This window comes from Manacus vitellinus, unplaced genomic scaffold, assembly GCF_001715985.3.
Source record: "Manacus vitellinus isolate BGI_N305 unplaced genomic scaffold, ASM171598v3 scaffold_8_pilon, whole genome shotgun sequence".
NCBI classification, from domain to species: Eukaryota; Metazoa; Chordata; class Aves; order Passeriformes; family Pipridae; genus Manacus; species Manacus vitellinus.
In genome coordinates, this window is record NW_021940864.1 from 3,999,848 (window position 1) to 4,021,859 (window position 22,012).

At 36.6% G+C, this 22,012-nt stretch overlaps 1 protein-coding gene across 10 annotated transcripts in view; it reads left to right on the top strand.

The window, feature by feature from the left end:
* Positions 1 to 22,012, top strand: part of CDC42BPA (CDC42 binding protein kinase alpha) — a 186,699-nt gene that overhangs the window by 60,698 nt on the left and 103,989 nt on the right. For all 10 annotated transcript variants that reach the window (XM_018085099.3, XM_029965188.1, XM_029965189.1 and 7 more), the window contains exons 3-6: positions 195 to 286; positions 6,483 to 6,566; positions 10,974 to 11,069; positions 15,827 to 15,975. In XM_018085099.3, the coding sequence (XP_017940588.1) occupies positions 195 to 286; positions 6,483 to 6,566; positions 10,974 to 11,069; positions 15,827 to 15,975 (421 nt within the window). The remainder of the gene's footprint in view (positions 1 to 194; positions 287 to 6,482; positions 6,567 to 10,973; positions 11,070 to 15,826; positions 15,976 to 22,012) is intronic.

Here is a 22,012-nt window from a genome sequence, read left to right on the forward strand (position 1 = left end):
TACTTGTCATTATTTCTAACTTTAAACTTCATTATATTACAGTAGGGAATATAGGTATAAGCAAAAAGTCCATTGTTTTGGGGGCTTTGATTCCATCTATTTTATGTTACTGTTATCTTGTTTTTTGATTTTGTGGGGATTGTTGTTTCGGGTTTTTTTTTTAATGATTGATTTTTTTTTTCCTTTTTTTTCAGCCAAACCTTTTACGTCTAAAGTGAAACAGATGCGACTACATAAAGAAGATTTTGAGATCCTGAAGGTGATTGGCCGAGGAGCCTTTGGGGAGGTATGTATGTGAAGGAGGTGGAAGGGTGTGAATAGTACTCCTGCAAATCTGCAGCACTGAGGAGAAGACAGATAATAGTAATACACTAGTGTACAGGTTTTTACATTATTTAACCATAATGGATATTGTAGGCCCACCTAATGTTTGATGCAAGGACATTTTGATTTATACATTCTTTGACAGCTCTTTTAAGTCTTGTAAATTTTGAGAGAAGTTCACATGAATCAAAAAACCATGTTTTGACTTTCTGATGATAAATCATTTCCTTGACTGTAATTTTTTCCAGCCAGTAGGTTGAGGCCGGTGAGTTACTGATGGTATAAAGATCTAGTAATTCCTAATCTTTCTAATAACTAAATAGTACTTTATAGTACTGTTCCAGTATATACTATATATTATATATATAATATATTACAGCACTAATAGTTTTCAGCAGCTTAAATAACCAGTTATTGATAGTGACATTTTAGGAACACAGAGAAATCTCTGTTTTCCTGTCATTTAGTTTCCTATTCTTAATGAATGTTTGAATATTTTTCTTGCATTTCTTTTGAAGGCTTTAGCAGATTTTAGTTTCTTTTTCAGTAGTCACCTACCACTATCAAACTATACAATTTTTTGCTGCTTCTGATAAAGCCACTTCTTATTTGAAGTTGTCAGCTAAGGCTGTCGATCACTAGGTTGAGGAAACTTTAGTAAATAAATGTTAGTTTTCTGCCCCTTTTTCTTAATTATTTCGGGTACATGAACTTTGTTTCTCATGCAGGACACTGTGCTTTTAGGAAGAACAATTTGGTGTACAACAGTGCCCTGAGTTTTTCATAGCCAAATATACTGCAGATGTGGGTAGTGTGTAAAGCTTCTGCAGTAGGTACTCCATACTGCCAAAAATACATGTGAACTGAAACCCTAAGAATGAGAAAAGATTTTCTGATCAATGTCTTCATTGCCTTTGGAAATGGAAGTTCTCTTTGGTAAGAGAGAATCTCTGGAGGCTCTGACATGTGACGGAGAAGAGTTGGTTTCAGGTTCACTTACATGTTTGCATCGTGTGTGGAAATTGGTCTTTACTAGTCTGTGATTATGGAAGAGTAGACTCCTGCAGGTAGTATGTAAGGAACAGTAATTTGTACTGTACTGTGTGTCACTACATACTCTGATGCTTACGTGCAAATGTAATCACTGGGCAGCTGTAAAAATAACAAAAAAAGAGTTGAATTTATTTAGCTACTTTAGCACTCTTGGTTTTGCTCCATCTGGAGTAAAGCTTCTTTATAAAGGAGACTGAAGGCTGAAGTTACTCATGGATAATTTATCTTTAGTCTAAACCTCTGCCACAAAGAATGTTGCAATCTCCATTTTGATGTAAACACTTCTGCTTGAAAGATCAGCCTTTGTCAGTGCTACCACAGGAGCTGCAGTTGAGTTCATGTACAAACTGTGTTAAATATAGGAAAAATTACTGATATTGGTGCTTCCTTGTCAGAAGGATCATACGTGAAACCTGCCTTATATTCTGTTTATAAGAGAAGTAATTTTTGTCTGCTAAATCAGCATCAAACACCACAGCCGCTAAACCACAAAGAAACCATAGTTCTTTCTCAGGAAGTTCTTTGTGGTGAATCATCCCATAAATAGTGAGAATGTAACTTTCCCTGTCCTCTTCTGGGGACAGTCTGTGTAATTGGTTAGTTCTCCTCTTCTAGGAACAGTGTTTCTTTCTAATTCCTTATCTGAGGATAGCATGACTCAATTGTCAAAATGTTCAGTAAGGGAAAAACTCAAGTTCTTTCAGTGAAGATGTTTGGGTTTTTATGTTCCTAAAGTAGGACTTAATAAATATTTGGAAGGATATATGTTAAATTTTCTTACTAGCTTAGCAAAGACAAGTTTCAAGTCCTAGACATTTGTCTAAGAAGACAACTTCTGTATGAAATTGCGAATTTTCCTTTAAAATAACCAGTAAATATCTGAGCAAGGTTGAAAAAAGGACCACTAAATTTTAGTGCTACTTAAACCACCAAAAACTATATTAATATTAAATTGCAAAATACTTTTATTTACTGAGGCAGATTAAGAAATCTGAAAGAATGTATTTTCTTTCCAGCAAACTATAAATGAGACTAAGGTTTCTCTAGGTTACTGGGAGGGGTAATTTTTGTCTCCTGAATCAACATAATTCTGAAATTCTGTAGACTACAAAGTTAGTGCAAGTTTTCTTTGGCACTGTCTCAGACTTGTTCTTATTTTGATTTTACACTACTCAATTTCTTCAATTTGCATAGTCAAGAAATATTTCCCTTTTTGTTTTTACAAGTTTAATGTAGACAAAAAGTAGTTTAAACTAGTTACTGCTTGTAACTCTAAGAGTTCCTAGTACTTAATTTTGTTTTTCCCCTCACGCTGTTTTCTGCCAGTCTGAGAACGTTTCCTTTTTGTCAAATTATTGACATACCCCTTCCTTCTTCATGCATACATTTACTTATTTACAGTTTTATGCCATAGCACTGTCTTTAGAAAGCACAGATGTTTTGCTTGGGGGAGGAGCAGGATTATGCTGTTAAAATTAATAACGTGGGCTTCAAGTGTTTCATTGTGCTGGCTTCGAGCAGCACAGTCTGAAAAACTTAACAAACAATTCTAAACAGAAAGACTTTAAACTTGGGAGTTGGAAGAATGCTGCTAGGAATGGTGAAGCAACTGGGCAACAGCTCTTGGTTCTAGCTAATACCAACATTTTCAGTTGATTCTATTATTGCTTAAAAAAGAAAGTTCAGTGCATGCTTATGCAAGCAAATATTACATCTTTTTATTGTTGATATCTCGAAGATGATAAATTTTGTAACTTGAGAACTAGTCAGTTACTCCTAGATTTTGTCATATAGTTATAAACAGTAACATTCCCTCTTCTTGTTTCTGGGGGTCTGCCTGCTCTTGTTGGGCAAGAAAACCAATGCTGAATCTTTTTTCTACTTTCTTTTTTCTTCTTTTTCTTTTTTTTTTTGTCATTTCAATTTTAATTGTTTCTGTTTTAGCTTTTTTTCTGTGTAAGGCTGTTGATTTTTAAGTGAAGGAAAAGTGTACCGTAGAGACAAGTAGCCAAGCTTGGGGCACAAGGTGTCTGACAGCATGCCAAACTATACTGCTGTTTGTGGGAAATATGGAAAACTTTTGGAAGAATTGAAAAAGAACCAAACCAACATATCTGACTAAACCAAGATATTTACATCAGCACATACCAATCATTTTTTCCCTGGGCTGCTCACAGGAAAATATAAATTTAAATAAACCCCAACTTTTTAAAGTCTAATTTTAAGAAGTTCCAGTAGCAAGACACTTCAGGATAACTAGACAGGATTGATTACCCTTTCTTCTGTCTTGACAGCTTTACCAGGGAAGGGAAAAGATCAAAACAGCACTCTCTGTGTATTTGTGCCTTTGTATAGGTTGTAGATACCTCTGTGTATATGTAAACACTGCCTGGGTTTGTAATCGTGATTCAGAATTTTTTGTTACAATTAGAAACTGCACTACTCTTTGCTGAAGTGTCAGGTTTTTCTTTCATAGCCTTGGAATAAACATTTTAGGATTTACTTTCCTAAAGCACTGAGACACCCCCCAAAAGATGCTGTGATTGCAGAAAGATGATGAGGTCTGTGTCTCTTTTGTGTGTCTGTGTGTTGATTATTGATATGGAATAACATTAATGGCTTTCACAGACTAAAAGACAGCTTCTGACTGATTGTAAACACAGCTGGTAAGCTCAAGTCTATTTTTGTTCTTTAGTCACTCTTCAATGCTATTACACATTCACAGAAGGTACTGAGCCCTTGATCATGCCACAGAAGGCCTATGCTCCAGCTGTTCACCTAAGGCAGTGCCATAGTTCTTAAGAGTTGTGTCCAAGTGAATGCTGAATAGGAGGCTGCAAATTTAGGCAGCAGTGCAGTTAGTGTATGTCTTTGAATAACTGAGTCCCTTGCAGAATAAAAGCCTTTGCAGAATTGGACGTGCTACAGGCAAGAAATGAAATCCTGAAGGTGGCCTTGAAATACATGTATTGTCTTATGCCTCTGGGTGCCTCTCCTACAATGGTTAATGGTGGGGAAAAACTTATTTTTCATGCTGGACAGCAGCAGCTAGGCAGCTCTAGGAGCAACCTTTTAATTTTTTCCTGCATCAGTCCCAAAACCCTTACAAGTCTTTAGGGCAGAACTCATCCAAGTTATGTATGATACAGTTTTAATGCTGACTAGTTGCAACATTAAAGCCTTCTCCTCCTGCCATTTGTCATTAGAAATTGATACAGATAATGTGTTACCAGAGTTTCCAACTAGTTTTAGATAGTAAAGTAAAAGGAGAGTGAGGATCAAATCTGCACTGTGGCTTATATGTCACTGCAGAGGATTCATATTTTCCCTCTTAAAGAAAATTGTGATGCTCAGTCTTGGGGTACCGTGCACAACAGAGCACACAGTCTTTATGAATTAAAATTATTATATTATAGGCTAAAGCAATAATCTATTTTTGTGTTTCAAAACTGAAAGTTCCTTGAGGGATCCCAAGTCTGAACTTGAACCTCATGCATGAAGTAACCTTTAAGAATTTCAGTGCATAGACTAGTTTAAACAAGTAAATGTAGTACCTTTCTATCCCATCACCTTTTTTTCTACCTTATTTCTTTCTTCTATCTCCTCCTCCCCCCTGCCCCATTCCTACCCCCCGTAACCCCGGGAGGCAGCAGTGTCAAGAGCAGGGTCGCTAATGCGGTGCCGCACATATGGGAAGTGGCAGCTGCTCCGTCTGTGAGCCTGTAGCTGGGCAAGAGGTACACTTGGAGATCTGCTTTGGCTTAGACATCACGGTATTGCAGTCCTTCAGCCTGCGCTTTTGCCGTGTTCATGAAGCTGTTGCAGCTGATGACACATTTGAAGATGGTTGAAAGAGGTTTGCCTGACACTTTCTTCAAACTGTCTGATCCTGTTTTTCTTTTCTGTTGTCACTGTCTTCACACACAGCTGGTTTACTGATTATGAAAGAGGTGAAAGGAATGTAGGATTCAACCTTCATATTTTTTTGTCACTGGCCTGCAGGATGAAGATGATAATAATCTGTATGACAGCATGTTGGTTTGTAATCAGATGCACACAGAAATAAACTTTTATCTGTATAAATATTAAGATTTATTTGAAAGGGAAGAGGCAGAACAGGATAGTTGGAGAATGGTTGTTAAAATGTATTGATTGCTGAACTTTTGTATAGTTGGGATGATAGTGCAGTGGTCTGGTCTAGTTTTGATTAACAGCTCTGAGTTTGTGGCAGATTCATACTCATTTTGGTTAAATGAGTATGAGCTTTCCATACCCACGGAAGCCTGAATGTCTAAATGTGTTTGTGTAAACTTCTTCCCTCCCTCTTTCCTAAAAATATTCTATGTTAGCTTATATTATAGCTAAACAAAACTACTATTCTCAGGAAAGGACTGTGTCAGTGAACTTTGTTAATTTATTATTACAGAGGCCTATGGTATTTAATGTTTCAGAAGCTATGGGGGGAGGAGGGGCAGGTGGGCAGGCCTGTGTTCCTTAAGTTTTACTTCTATAGAAATTGTGGATTTCACTGTTTCCCTGCTGCTGACAACAGGCATGATAAAGAGCTCGTTGAACATCAGGTGGGAAAAAAGTATGAAGTCATACTACCTTTGAAGAAAGTCTGGTATGCTACATGAAATGACAGTGGAAGTTGTTTTATGGCAAATCTACAGACTGATTTTGTTTAAAACCCATAATACCTTGTTTCTTTTGATTTACAATCTGCTACACTGTTACCTTTTCTCCACGCCTCTATAATTTAAATTAGTGCGTAGACTGAAGTCCAGGAGCATAAAGCACAGTGCCAGAGACAGCCTTGTCAGAGTATGATAGAGCAAGGGTTGTGATGGTCAGAAATACCATTGTTCATTGACAGTCACCTAGAAAAAAATGATACATAGTGAGACTGTGATATATAATGAAAGCTTACAATAGACGTGGAACTTTCCTCTGTTGTTGTGATATTTCTTTCTTGATGGCAATGGTGTGATACTGTGTGGATGGTAAAAACATGTCCGGAACACTCAGGACAAAACCTCCATAAAAATGAAAACAGGACGTGTTTTCATGTTGTAACTTATTTATCTATCCTTTCCCTTTTCCAGGTTGCAGTGGTAAAACTGAAGAATGCAGATAAGGTTTTTGCCATGAAGATACTTAATAAGTGGGAGATGCTGAAGAGAGCTGAAGTAAGACTACTGTAATGTTTTCCATGATCATGCACCCCCTTACTTTGCTGAATTGTCACTTCTCTGTCCACGAGACACTCTGTGTGTTAGAGGGGTTGAGGAGGTGCTTCACAATTTACTGACAGTGTAAACATTAATATTAAATAAGCTTAAAGCAGTTCATCAGAAGGGTTAAAATGGCATGGAATCTTGACTTAGGTGGGGCTGGATGTTTTTGACATTATACCTTTTTTGTAATTGCTCAAGAATTACCAACTACACAAGCGGTCTTTTAATGCATTTGTTCCACTTAGGAATGCAGTCTTTAGCAAATCTTTTCCATGGTGGAAGGTAGTTACTGAGCTTTAAAAAGGTAATTGCTGAGCTATAACTCACCAAGCCTATTAGTTTATCAGTAGTTAGAATTTAGTCAAGGCCAATTAGTAGGTTGAAAAATCAGAAAGATAAAAGTTTCAAATTTGAGTACATGTTTCGTAAAAATGTCCATCTGCAAAAATCTGTGATAAAAAGTTCCTCATTAAAGCTGGAGTCCATTTTGTGTCCGAAAAAGGTGGAACAGCAGTTTTACCAACCCTGCTTTGCCTTAACTTCCTACTGTCATTATACAATTCAGCTCTTCATAAAGTCCTTGATATATTTCCCTGGATTCCTTTGGAAAGAAACTTAAAAAATGCAGTCTACACCCGAAGACCTGTGTATTAATTTTAAATGGGACATGTATCTAACCCTTTAATTTGCTTTGAAAATCCTAATCTATGCATACTAAAAATAAAATGCCTAAAAATAGACTCTTACAGTTTTTATTTGAGACCTCAACTTTGTTGCTCTCAGACTGCCTTGCTGTTCAGTTGCTTCCAAGTTTATTCTGGTTTCCGCATTTATGTTTTAATTACATCTCGGTAGGAAATGAGATCAATGGGAAACCGTAACACTTTTGAAAAAAGAGTATTCAGACAAATTAAAGCCAATTTCTGATTGTGCACATCCTGTCTCTTTTAATGGAAATGTTATCACATTAAGAAGTATAAATGGCATGCAGATTGTGGGTAGATGTATACAATGTGTTTCCTTTTTATCCAGAAATTACTCAGATACTGAGCAATCTAGCATTAATCTTGATACAGAGGTATTTCTCTCCAAGACAAATGTCACTAATGTAAGTTTTATTATTTCAGTGAAAAAGAAAAGACCAGAAATAAAGTTCCACTCTATTTTTAAATGTACCCTTTTAAAGTGAGTTTGAAAACTGTTTCTGTTCATTAAAATACAGTTATAAATAGGTTTGAAAATTTTTTCTCTATGCAGGGTATTAAAAATACTCTTCCCATGGGTCCAGCTGAATTTCTGAAAGTCTGAAGTGTTAGCCTAAAAAGAATTACAGCTATGTTTTTCCATGTATTTGTAACCCATGGGTATACAGTGGAAAGAGAACCATCTGGAGTGAAAATGCATTACAAAGCATGACCTTCCACAACCCTAACCTGTCATTTTTAAACGTTGATGAACTCACTTCTTACTGCTGCTGGGGAAAATGACCCATTCTGGCTCTGCTAGCTGTGTGCTGCACTGACACTGAAATACACAGGAAAATCAGGCAGTCCAAAAATGCAAGAGCAGCATGTAGATAGAGGTGTATGTTTGTATACCCCTGTATCAACAGCGTGGGGAGTGGGAGTCATTGGTCAAAGTAAAAAGGGAATACATGCTCAGAAGAGGGTCGTGAATGCCAGATAAAGGTTGATGACTGCAAGCTCTGAGAGCAGTTGTATGTTACAATGAAATTACACAAGTTGTAAAGTCAGTGTTTACTTTTGTATTATACGTAGCATAAATTTTCCGGATACTTGTCACTGTTGAAAACTCAGAGGTGGGATGTAGAACTGGGAGCATTACTGATACAAGGAGTACCTGGAAGTGTATGACAGCTTGCTGTTACACTCCCAAACCTGTTACCCTGAGCGTTGACAGTCACTTAGAGTTACATGTGTGCCACACTGGTGCCAGATGAGGCTCAGGAGAGACCAGGACAAATATTAGCAGCATGGAAGCAGTCAGCACTCCCTGGAGGTGCTAACTCTGAGCTGTAAGACATGAGCACCAAATAGTTGAGCAGGTCAAATTCTTTGCTTCTTGAAGGCCATGATAACGGTATAGATATAACCAGAGCACTGAGATGGCTTTGCTATGAAAGAGAGTAGGGTCAGATGATCTCTGGAGATCTCTGCCAACAATTCAAGGAGACTGCCTGGGGAAGGTGAAGTGTAATGCTGGAATAATGAAAGGCACAAAAAAAAGAGGCTTCCTTTAAAAAAAAGCTTAATTGAGCTGTTACAGCAATTAAAAGAACTACTGCAACTAACTGTTTTTTCTTGTTGTTGCATTATTTTTGCCATGAACCACTTAGACTCTAGCTGTTACTGTCTCAGCTGTGATCTGCTGTGGTAATAGCTGTTGCTCTCAGCTCTAGGCATACTTCCCAGAGGTATGTCTAGACATCCCTAGGATGTCTAGAGCACTCAAGGAATGCACAGTCTTCTGTTAAATAATGGCAAAACCAAGTGGAATTATATAAACTCTCTAATAACTAATCCTATGAATTGTGTCAGAACAAGTAGAGAAAGTACATGTTATTTATACTTGTGAAAACAAGAGTTCATAGTTATCTCTCTCTGAAATATGTCAAGAGTTTACAAACAAGGAAGGAAAAAAATCAAGCTGAAGCATCAAACAGCTTTTCTTCCTTCTGAATATGATCCTTGCTCCTTCTCCCACCCCAAGTCTATTTTTCATTCAGTAACCTTTGAAGGTATTTGTATAAAGTATGTTTTGCTGTTTTCTCAAATTTCACTGATTTATCTCGTGCATTGTGCTATGATTAAAGTATGTCATCTTTCTTTTTCCTCATCTGCATTATTCTTACTCACTGTATTCACCAAAAAAAAGTATAGTTCATTTGCTCGGAGGAGAGAGGTATTTTCTGCTCTCTTTTTACTGCATGTATTCTTGTGCATAGCTCAGTCTCTAATGATACCTCACTTTTTAGTCTTCACTCTCCAAATCTCACAGCCAGCAATAGCTGTGCTAAAGTTCTGATATTTCCAGATTTAAGATTTATTTGGATTTGGAAATCAAATTGGGATTTATTTGGATTTGGAAATAAAATTGAAAAAGTAAAAAGAAAAGGCTTGGATTTCGTTTAAATTTGACTGTCTCAAAGATGGAAGAGATAAGAGCAGGGGTTCAAATTAATGCAACATCTTTGTGAAGAGCAGAGTGTGCTGGAGGAGAATATGGTCTGTATTTGTCTCTAACTCTCCCTCTGCCTTCTAAATATAGCCCATACAATATTATTCTTTCTTTTGCACTATCTTTTAGATTTTTTTTTCTTAACAAAATTGTGTGTTGGCTTTGGTATTTGGTACCTTTTGTTTTCTTGTGATATTCACTTCAGAACTCAATTCCTTCGAAAGATTTATCATAGTTCTTTGCTGTAGTTTCTTTTTGTCTTTTCATCTGTTGGGTCATTTTTATCTGTCATTCTGCAGTTGCTTTTGCTGAGGTATTTTTTTCACTTCTCAGGACAAGTTGCAAGACCTTCATTGAATTAAAAACCTTGCTGCTTTTTACTTCATTATTTGTTTCACATTTTATCTTTTGTTTCATAAAAACCTGTGTTCTCCTTCTCTTACGTATTCCTTAATATTTGTTGGTGGTTCTTGCTCCTCCTCTGTTCCACTTACGGTGAAGGCACCTCTTGCCTTCTGTTTTTCTTTCAAGTATATTGGGGGGGAAACCCCCTGGGGTGTCTGATAAACAGTTTATATCTGGCAAGAGCAATATTCAATTCTGTTCTACTTTTGCTGAGTATCGGGTATGAAGAAAACCCCAACTGATTAATGATTATCAAATGATGACTACATGGAAGTTATTGGCAGCAACTTTCAAATGAAAAGAACCTTGCTTATGTGAAAACTCAAATGTAAAACTAGGCTAAGGGCATGATGAAATAAAACAATGACACGACTCCAGATTCTAGCACTCTGACTCCTACTGCAGTTACAATTATCTAATGCCATTATTGATTGTTTTTCTTAATCATATATTGCTATTCTGTCATTATTGATACTTCAGGATTTTGGCTTAGTATTTTTAGACAATAGGAAGCAGCAACTTATTTATCCCTTTGCCTCACTAAATGCTATAGAGAAGTACAACTGTTTAAATTTGAAGAAGACAGGCTTTTCTCATATTTATTTTTTTGTAGATTTTGTCATGTTTGGATACTGTAATAAATGACTTTTTAACTGAGAGGCGGTTTTGATTCCCCCCCCCCAAAAAAACACAGTCAAAACATGTTTTTCTTTATATATTTTACTTAAAGGCTATAATTATTTTTTTCTTCTTCAGACAGCCTGTTTTCGAGAAGAGAGAGATGTGTTAGTGAATGGAGATAACCAGTGGATCACAACATTACATTATGCATTCCAGGATGAAAACTATTTAGTGAGTGTTGCTTTTACGTATATGTGGGTGAACATGAAGATTCTTAGTTGTGGTTTGAGACAGAAATGTAGTTTGTTTATTTGTTAATTTTGTGTTCTGGACCGTACAGACCATATTAGGATATGTGATGTTGTGCATAAGATTCTGAATGGTGGAGACCATTCAGAAACTTTGAAAAGTTCTGCTATAAATGTCTCACACATGCAGCTTTGTTTTCTAAACCACTATGCATTTGTTGATAAACCTTAGTCTGCCTGCATATTCTTTCTTACAGTTTGTCACTCCAGTTTAATTGGGTTCATAAAAATAAAAGTGCACTTACTAACATAAATTTTCTATTCGACTTTAATTTTTGTGATTAACATTGCTGATTTTACAGAGGGAAATAGGGAGTAGCCCTGTTTGAAACAACAGTTCATTTTGATTGGTCTTTGCTATTTTGAGGACTTAAGCCCACTAAGATGTCACAAAGCGATAAAATGTTATTGCAACATGGAAGAATGCCACTAAATGTTCATAAATAAGAGTTGGAAGCTATAATTGTAGATTAAAGTGTCTCTTTAACGTTATTCAGTTTTCAAGTATTTTGAAAGACTTGCAAGAAAGAAGCTAAAATGAGGACTAAGAGCCAATTTTCTATGAAATCTTTGCCACTTTAAATGTTTTGATTGTGATGAGAGTTTTGATAATATTTATACCTGAAAAGTAAACAACTACACATTGATGGGTTTTGATTATTTGTATTTTACTGCCCTGTGCTTGGGATTCTATACCGTTAGTAATTCTCATAATTTCTTAGAAATCTACTATACAGCCACAGCCTTTTTTTTGCTGCCAGTCTGTCCAATAAAAGAAGAGCTATACATGGAATTCCTGCAGATTTTCAATGCTTTTTATATTGCCATTTACATATTTTATATATGCCATTATATTGCATTCTGTTCTGTCAACTCAGATACTTGGAAATCCATGGATTTTGGTGGATTTGTATAGAATCTGGGCTTTGCCTTTGTGAGTCTAACTGTTGGCTTAAATACCTCCCAGCCAGCTTCATGCTTTGTTAATGGGGACAGTAAAAAAATCTCATTTTTTTTTGTAATTCTGATCTTACCATTAAGAGCATTTAAAAGAAAATATGATATATATTCCACAACAACCTGCTAGAACTTACTTTATTCTTGCCAGTTTCCTTATTTTCTCTAAGCACAGAGCAAGTTCTGTTCTTTATCTTTGATAGTCTGCTAACAGGAGCTAGTTTTGCAGCCTGCTGGGGAAAATATCAGTAATACTGGGGTTGTTTGTATCTTTTTAGTGTGAATGTATCACTAATTCTCTATATGTTTTTTATTAAAATTATGTGTAAAAAATTGGCCTTTAAAAAAAAAAATCTTTGTAGATTTGAGCACTAGATGTGGTTGAGCAGTGGATGTTGATACTGTCTGCTAGAACATCATCATAGACAAGCTGACTGGTGTACCTTAGATAAGCAGCAGTGAGGTAGAGTGAAAATTAACTGTTGGGCCCAGGGGTTGTGATCAGTCACACAAAGTCCAGCTGGAGGCCAATTGGTGGGATCAAAACTGGGGCCAAGTTCTTCATAAATGACCTGGACAATGGGACAGAGTGCACCTTCAGCATGTTCCCAGGAGTTAAAGAAATAGGGAGAAGCTGCTGTGCAGTCATTCAGATAGACCTCGACAGACTGGAGAACTGGACAGAGAGAAATCTCATGAAGTTCAACAAGGGATGTAATAAAATAAAGCCAGTACATGCTGGGGGGCCAACTGGTTGGAAAGCAGCTTTGCTTGAGGTCCTGGTGTATAACAAGCTTAACTGTAAGCCAGCAATGCAGGCTCACAGGAAAATAGGCCAGGAGTATTCTGGGCTGCAAGGAAATGTGTTGCCAGCAGTCAGTGGAGGTCCTTCCATTCTGCTCAGCCCTGCTGCAGCTGCACCTGAAGTATTGTGTCCAGTTCTGGGCTCCCCAGTGCAAAAGAGAGATGGAACTAGTGGAACAAGTCCAGTGCAAGACCAGAAAGATGATTAAGGTGCAGGAGCATTCTTCATGTAAAGAGGGGCTGAGAGAGCTGGGATTCTTCAGCCCAAATAAATGGAGATTTGGGAGAGGGGCTGTTATCAATGTGTATAAATAAGTGATGGGAGGGAATGCAGACGGGAGCCAGGTTCCTCTCAGTAGTGCCTGATGAGAGGACAGGAGACAGTGGACACAAACTGAAATACATGGAGTTTCATTAGAACACTGGAAAACCTGTCTTTACTGTGAAGGTAGTCAAACACAGGAACAAGTTCCAGGGAGGAGTTGTGGAGTCTCTAGCCTTGGAGATACTCAAAACCAAACTGGACCCACTCATCATCAGCCTTCTCTAGCTAACCCTACTTGAACAAATGAGGTTGGAGTTGATATCTCAAGAGATCTCAGCCAAACTAAATGTATTAAATCCCCATGTTAAACTTTCACTAGTTACTAGAATTTAGTGTTCTTAAATCTGTGCTTTTGAGAACTATTTGAGACTTGGATAGATCTGGATGATTATGTATATTTAGAAAGTATTTTTAAAGTTTTAAAAAAATCTTTTTTTTTTTAAGAACATGGATAGTTGACATTGGATAGGGTATTATACATTGACAGAATTTTTTAATTTAAAATTCAGTTGTTAAATTTAGTTCTCAGTGCTGTGCATGTGTTTAACTTCATTTACACAACTTAATACTTTGAGTTATGGTTTAAGTGTTGGATTATTTGAATAGTTGAATGTTTCCTTATCATTAGGCTACTGTGTTGCTCCAGCAAATTGGGAATCCTGTGTCATGAGAGCCAAAATTGCATTTTTTTGGTATATCCAGTAACTCTGTTGTTTGGGTTTTAAAAGTCCTGAAGAATGAGTGCACAGATCCCACATCAGTTAGGTGAATCTTAAGAGGGTTTTTCAATATGCTTTCAAAGCAATAAGTTAAGCTCTTTGAGATGTCTATACAATGCATCATTTAATAATCAATATCTGAAGCTCCAAAGGCTTAATGCATTTTTCTAAAACTGTAAAACATAAGAAACTAATACTATAGATCTTGTTTTGGAGGGAACATAGGTGCACCACTGAATAGAAGATATTTATCTTGTAAAAGGCTTGTGAACATAATTTAAGAAGTTTATTATTAATGTCACAAAGCAGCAGATGAAAATTTGATTGTCAACACATTTAAAGTCTTGTGAAAATGCATTTTGTACTTTCTTCATGCACTTGGAATTGATGAGGATGCCCAAGTTATTCTGTATCAGGGTGTTAAAATCTTTGTTCATCACCCTTCTTGTTACAGAAAGTATGAGGGAAAAGAAACAGGTGTAAGATTTCTGCCTGCACCTCATCCTCCTTATAGCTGGTATAATTTAGCAGATTTTTTTCCACATATTTTAGTGTCTTTTTCTGAAAATGGGAAGGACTTAAATACAGGGAACTAATAAAAAAAAGCTCCTTTAAGTTGCTTTATCAAAATTTTAAAGAATCAAATTGGGGTATACATTATTACATCTTTAATATTTTTTAGTATTTGTGCTCCTGTTAAGAGTCACTGCTTCTAATGCAGCCTTCCTGGAAACACAGATTGGGACTCTAAGCAGTAGCTTTCAGGTACTCGGTACTTCATTGGGAATTCATTCTCAGGCACATGATGTGATTCTTGGGGCTGTCCTGTGCAGGACTTTGATGATTCTTCCTACTCAGAATATTCTATGATTCCAGTTAATCTGTCCACAGTGATGCTTGAAAGTAACGTCCTATCAGTGTGTGATAAATTAGAATGCTTATAATTAGTTTGTTAGTTATTAGTTTGATTTTTTTTTTCTTTTCCCCATTTGCCCTTCCAGTTGCTGTTTCACAATTAAAACAAGCTAAGCTAAGCTAAAAATATGTTAGTCCCAAGTTTCAGACTTAAGTTTCACTTTTTCTAGTCATATTGTCTATGCCACTAAAAAGAATGGCATTTCATTCTGTAAATACAGTAAAGTGCAGAAAGGTTCTGATTTCTTTAAAGTCATCTGCTTTAATGGCAAGCAAGTTTTATGTTTCATTAATACACCAGAAATCAAATTTATTTTTCTCCATAATTTCAACTAGAGAAGGTGACACCTTGTATTTTATGTTGCCAGATCCTGTATCATGCACAGTGTCAGCAGTTTGTGGAACTGTGGGCCACTGGATGTCTCTCAGACTTTGCCTTAATCTGAGTAGTCTGAAAACCTTACTCTCCAAAAGCATTTGTTTAATGGAAAAAGAAGATGGTAGGAAAAAAGGGAAAGGGAAGCCTGGGAAATCAGAGCACATAAATGAGATTACAAATTAATACAGTTAGTTTCATTTTTATAGGTCTGTGCTTTAATCCTTTACTCCTTTTGCATTTTAGCAAAGGATATTGTCTTCATAAGGCAATCCAGAGTATCTAAATGTTCCATGTTTAGTGATGGGACAGTGGATAAAGTTGATACTATTTTGTCATGAGGCTTACTGTATTTGGAGAGGTATAAATATGAAAAATATTCAAGTAGGCTAAATATTAAAATGCAGCTGAACCAACTACTGTTTTCTGAACATCTAAGTATCTTGATTAGCTTTTTTTAATGCCCATAATAATTTTTGCAATATATTAGTTTTTATGCTTCCATGAGTTTTTAGTCTGTGATTCACACAATAAATTGTGGTATTTTTCCCCCTCTCTGTTTTCTTATCATTCCCACTCTGCAGTACCTGGTTATGGATTACTATGTTGGAGGAGACCTGCTTACATTGCTCAGCAAGTTTGAGGACAGACTACCTGAAGATATGGCTCGTTTTTATTTGGCTGAAATGGTGATAGCCATCGATTCAGTTCATCAGTTGCATTATGTTCACAGGTAAGTAATTTGAGCTCCAGATTCCTGTTGGAGTGGTGGAGTTACTTGATGGACTGAAAGTAGTTCCTTTGAAAGAGTTTAAGCTAGTAACAAGTACTTGCTGCAATAGTAAGCACGACAGAACCTACCTGTCTGCATGTTGTGGTTATTGGAAATGTGGCTAAACTTGTACCATATGGTCACAGACAGGAACGAATATCTGAATGCATCTCATGAATCTTGCACACTGGTTTGTTTGAAAGTTAATGATCCATTATTTATAAAAGCAAAACTGGAAACCTGTTTGTGAAATAGGATCAACTTTGAACAGGTTTATTGAAAGGTCAAATTCTGTTTCTTCATTAATCTGTTCAACCTGTACTGAAGCTGAAAACACACCATTGTCTGCTTTGAATTTTTATCATCATTTTATTTTGGACTTTAATTATCTTTAAAATAGAGTAAGGGCATTGCGCTAAATACATAGAAGTACTTTAATTGTGATACCTTTGTACATATATATATTTATAAATATACATATGTATATAAAAAAATACTGTGTTCAAAGGAAAATGTTAAGTCATTCATGTCTAGCTATTTTGGAGACTGTGATTGATTTTTCCACAAAACTAGTATCATCTTTTCTTTAATATATAATTCTCCACTGAATTCCATGGTAATTCTTGTATGCAGAAGAAGAGATTACCTTACAAGAGGCAGAATTGTGAAGTGCACTCAACAGATGTACTTGACTCTGACAGAAGTCAGGAGGAAAACTCCCAGTTCTTTAAGCTGAATCATTAAGTTGGCAGAATGAGCTTGTTTGATACATCCGTCTATCACCCTTAATTAGAGTTTATACTAACTGTGCCTTTTTTTACTGTTCCCATTTGGCTGCTTCACTGCAGAAAAGGTGGTTTGGGGTTTTTTCCTTTTTGTCCAAAAAGTGTATTGCGGTTGGTTTTGGTGTGTTAGTAAGGTTGTGTTTTGTTTCCTTTGAGATTCTGACCTTTCCTGAAAGATGTGTAACTAGGAGTGCTTTAAGGTGGGGTGGTGCTAAGCTGCAAATTGGACCTCTGGAATATTTTGCAGTGTGATAGTTTTGTTAAAGAACTATGTTTACCTGCTAAAGAGAGCTTTGTGTGATAATGTCTTATGGAAGAACCTAAACAGAATACTCTTCTTGAATGCTGAAAATTTCCAATGTGTTATTTCTGAAAAACTATTTTTTTGCTTAGGACCTGATGTCAAAGGTTTTTGCTTTCAGTTTAATTTGGATCTAACTTTTAAAATATCTTTGTGGGTAAATTGGTGAGATGCTGTCTCCTGTTGCCAGGTCCAGAGTACTTCATGTACTCCATAAGTTGACTTTTATCCAGTGAGTCTGCATATGGAGTAGTTATTCTTTGCAGAAGAACAAATCCCTACCTTTTCCTCCAAACAGATCAAAACCTTCGTAATTCAGCACTGTTAGCATGTAATATGCAACAGATGTGATGCTTCCATCCTCAAGCAGTTAATGTCCCCAAGATGAAATAAGTGTTGCTGTAAAATTTGGGGTGAAAATTAAGTAGCATTGCAGTTGAAAACAACATACTAGTTATTATGCTTGCATATTTATTGCCATGAATGTGTAACAAAAAACCCCCACAAACAAACCTGTACATTCCCAGTCCTTTATTGTTTGACTTAGGGCTTTGCCAGCGAGGTTCATATGTTTATAAAGTTCTCAATGCTACTTTGGCATTTTATCATTAGTACTGCTGTAATACAATGCCTGTTTATAGGGGCATGTTTGGCAAGATTAAAAATGTAAAGAGCACTTGAGTATATGTTAAATGATCACCCTTTGAAACAAGACCTGTTCCACTGTTAGTTTTATTAAGATGTTTGCAACTGGTAAAGCAGAAGAAAGGAAAAGAAAGCATATCATCTAAATGCCACTAATGCTCTTTTCCTGAAAGTTTAACCATGGTGGCCACATCCTTTCTAGGGAGTGTGTTGCACTCAGCAAAAGACATAGGAGAAGAAGGAGGAAATACTACTAAAGGGTAGATTAATGTAGCAGCTGCAGTAGTGATATTTCAGATGAATAACCAGTGTGCATCAGGATTTGATCTGAGTTGCAGCTACTGAACTAGAAACCATGCTTTAGGCATGTTTAGGTCAAAGCTTTTTTTGTACAATGAGATAGCAGATTGCTTTGTTTTGTTTCCTTTTAGTGCCCCAGTTCTTTCAGGATAGATTTTTACATTAACCATGCATAGTTTTGTACTTTGATAATTTTCTATTTTTCTCTGAATGTTTCTCTGCCTTTTAAAAATTATATGTCTGTTTTTACTCTAATTGCATCACTCCTGTTGCATTTTTCTAGCATTAATCATTTTTTTGTTGTCAGTTACTTTTGCTTGGGAGTGATGCTGATTGCAGTGACCATTCCAGTGTCAAGTGCAAGACATTTTTCTTTCTTGAAGTGCATTGGCCAAGTTTCTGAAATGTCAAATAGAAACAAACCTCAGCATTACTTAGATGACTGTATTTCAGGTTTTGGAGTTCCAGATTTGAATGCCATTTCTGCACTAGCATTGTGGGATTACAGGATGAATTTGTAGAGGGAAGGAGATCAAAATCTAGGTATTAATAAAATTGTGCAGGTAAATTGAATGAAGTTTTCAAAGCTGTGTCCTGATACCTAATGAAATTAGGAAAGAGAAAAGTTGCTAACTGAAAACAACATCAATACTAGCATTTTTAGGGTATTCTTAATATTTCCACTGTTTTTATCCTTTTTTTAGTTCAAATAAATATGTGATACAATATTTCCGAGATAACATCAATCAGAACATAAAACTTGGATAATTTTTCATTTCTGATTAATTAATTTCTGTGAAAAAACTATGTGGTATTTTAGCTGATAGTTAAATGATGGCTCAGAACATTAACAAAATGGCCTTTTCTTTAATATGTATTGTAGCTTTTGAAATTGTTATGAGTGCACCAGCACTGGCATTACCAACTGATGTTGACAGCTCCAAGGATAGCTTTAGAAAGAAAACTTCATTGAAGTTAAATATAGGTGCAGGTGTTCACAATGAGAAGGAATGTAAGTGTACATATCTCTTACAAATGCACAAATTCCCTGGGACTTCATGTAAACCTACCTACCCCGATACCTTAAATTACAAATCTGTGCTAATGAAGTGATGCATCCTTGGAGGCCAAGGTTAAATATTGTCTTGTGCCAGTTTCCTGCAAACTGTAGTATCATACAGGGTAAGATTTTCCATTTATTAGGCATCAGCATCAATTTGTCTTTTGTATAGTTTTTACACCATTTCTTTTTTTTTCCTTTTTTCCTCTGAAAAAAATATCCATGTGCACTAATATTAATTTCAGTTTCAAGGTTGTGTTGTTATTTAATTCTTCCTCGTGGTATATGTTAAAAGCTTGTATTTGCATGCATTATCAGATATCCAGGTGTGAGCTACAGCAAAACTCTTAGCAAGTCAAGTTAGGTAGCTACACTTTATTTATGTGTGTTGCATTACCTCAAACACATAAAATTTCCTTTTTTTACAACTCCTCCGTGATGTTATTGGTGAGCCACATTTTCTCCAGGTTTCATGTAAAGTGGAAATGCTTGGTTTTGTCTAAGTCCTCTTAATTAAAAAGACTTGATAAGGCCTGGTTGCCATGGGAAGGAAATTTCCCCTGAGGATTGCAGAAGATGCCCTAAAGGCAGGTCCTAGTGCCAGGCATACTGAGTGTGCCACTGGTGGCTTTGCACACCCCTGCCCTGTGTCTGTGCTGCTGCCTTTTGTGCTGTTTTCTGAGGCAGACCTTTAGTAAGGGTGCATCTAAGTCTGTTTCTGTCCTAAATTTAATTTGGGACATTCCAGCTTCTTGAATAGTACAGAATTACAAGTGTTAATATGCTTAAATAATTTCTATCTTGACTTTCTTTCCTCTTCCTATTTTTAATATGCAGGGTTGCACAGTGATTCAGAGCAGAGCCAATTTACATCTAGGGAGCGTTCAGCATTTAGGCTCATGATCTTCCAGACCACTGCAAAAATATTAATTTAAAATAGTTTTCATATATTGGCACACACCCACATTAAACAGTCATCTTTTTCTATTGAATGGTAAAACAATCCTTACTTACCTTCTTACTAAGAAAATATTTTGGAAGGATTATGAGGCACCTATGTTAATTATTATTTTTGTTGGTTAAGTTTATGGGAGGATAGTTAAGACTACAGGGCACTCTTAAGTTACATACATTTCAGATGTTGTCTTTTGCGTGTGAAAAGATAGGCATGCAAAGCATAAACATGCCTACTTCCAGAAGGTATGTGAGATTACAGTTAGCTCCATCAATGTGTTTCTGGATTTCTAGTTGCTGCTGTCTTTTAGTTGGAAGGATTTTAGCATTCTAAACCACCAGGTATTTATTTTTTTCCTTCCTGTTTTCTCCATCAGCTTCTGAATTCTAAGCTGAGCTTCACTGGAACATTTGAGTTCTTAAAATGTAGAGCAGCAGAATTCTCTGTGGAAGTGACATCCTTTCTGAGAAATATTGAACATAGGGGAATAAATCCATTAGAGGGATAAAAGAACTGTCTCTTCCCTATCAGGCCAGCCTCTTTGCTTTTGACAAGGAGGTACTATTTGTCCTCAGTAGAAATCATCTTAGGGACATCCCTGAAATATTTACTGTTGTTAGCAGGCAGCTGAAATCTGGGATTCTTTGTAGGATGCATTTCACTTTCAACTATAAGTTTCTGTGCCAGCGTATCCATTTTTGTCTTGCTGAATAAGTGGTTTTCTGTCTTCTGGGTGTATCCCATCTTTCCTGATCATTAATTTACTTAAGTGGAAAATTCGGGGGTGGAAGGCCCATCTAGGGAGTTAGCTGCATTGCGCGGTATGTCTGAGTTGAATTGGCACAGGGATGAGCCAAGTGCTGTGGCCTTTGGTAAAGTGAGCCCTAATTGTGGGTTTGAAAGAAAGCAACATCGTATTTTAAGTGTTTACCAAACTTTGCAACAGACATAATGTTGAATACACACATGAAGATGTCCTTACAAAGTGCTGAGAGTGAAGGAACCAGGGCTAGAAAAATAAGGAAAAAATAACATAAGGTTATTTTGATAGTTACTGAAAATGCATTGCTTTGAAATGTGGCATGGTTTAGTTTTACATGGAAAACTGCAGGACAGAAAGTTATTTTAGTGAGTATTCAGTAAGTCGGTGCCTCCTTACAAGGTATTCCTTGACAGAGGTAGGAGAGCTCTGTGAATCTGGGCTGTGTTTCTGCTCCATTTTTCCACTGACGAGGGGCTGGATACAAAGGTTATCTTCATGGACTCTGGGCTTTCATTTTGCCCTGTGACCCCATATGGTACAAACGCTGGCAGCTGCTCTCATAGTGTGCCCTCGGGGTGGCATCTGACCTGCAGTGGAGACTGTATGAGGTTAATGCTGTTTGACTAGAGTTTGTTGGTAGGATTTCCAAAGGAGCCTGTGATGACCTAGAAGCATTTTGAAATAAAAGACCCATAGATGCTTGGATTGCCAAGAGCTGGTGGATTACACTGGCTGTACCATCATGTAAAAGGCAAATGGTTTCTTAAAGTGTCTAGTGGGAACATTAATTTAAGTGAAAGCTATGTGATGGGTGACTGAGCTAGTGTAGACCTATATATATATATATATATATATATATATATATATTCTGTGTTACTCAAGCAGAAAGAATTTAGAAATCCTAAATCCAGTGCCTTAAGTGACAGTAGCCTTTAGTAGTCCTTTCAGCAGAGGTGCTTTTACAAATGTGCCCTTCAGCCTTTTTTTCTCCCATTGTTCCTTTGTCCCCAAGATCCAAGCTCCAAACATCCCCTCTGCTCTGCTGAAATAAAGGTTTGTGGCACTGTGCAGGGGACTGAACAAGGACACCAGTCCAAGTGAGAATAACTTCACATTTTAACTAACCTGGATCAATTCTCTGATCTGATGAAGGACAATAGTAGGAAGTTGCTTAAAGCCAGTCTTTCCA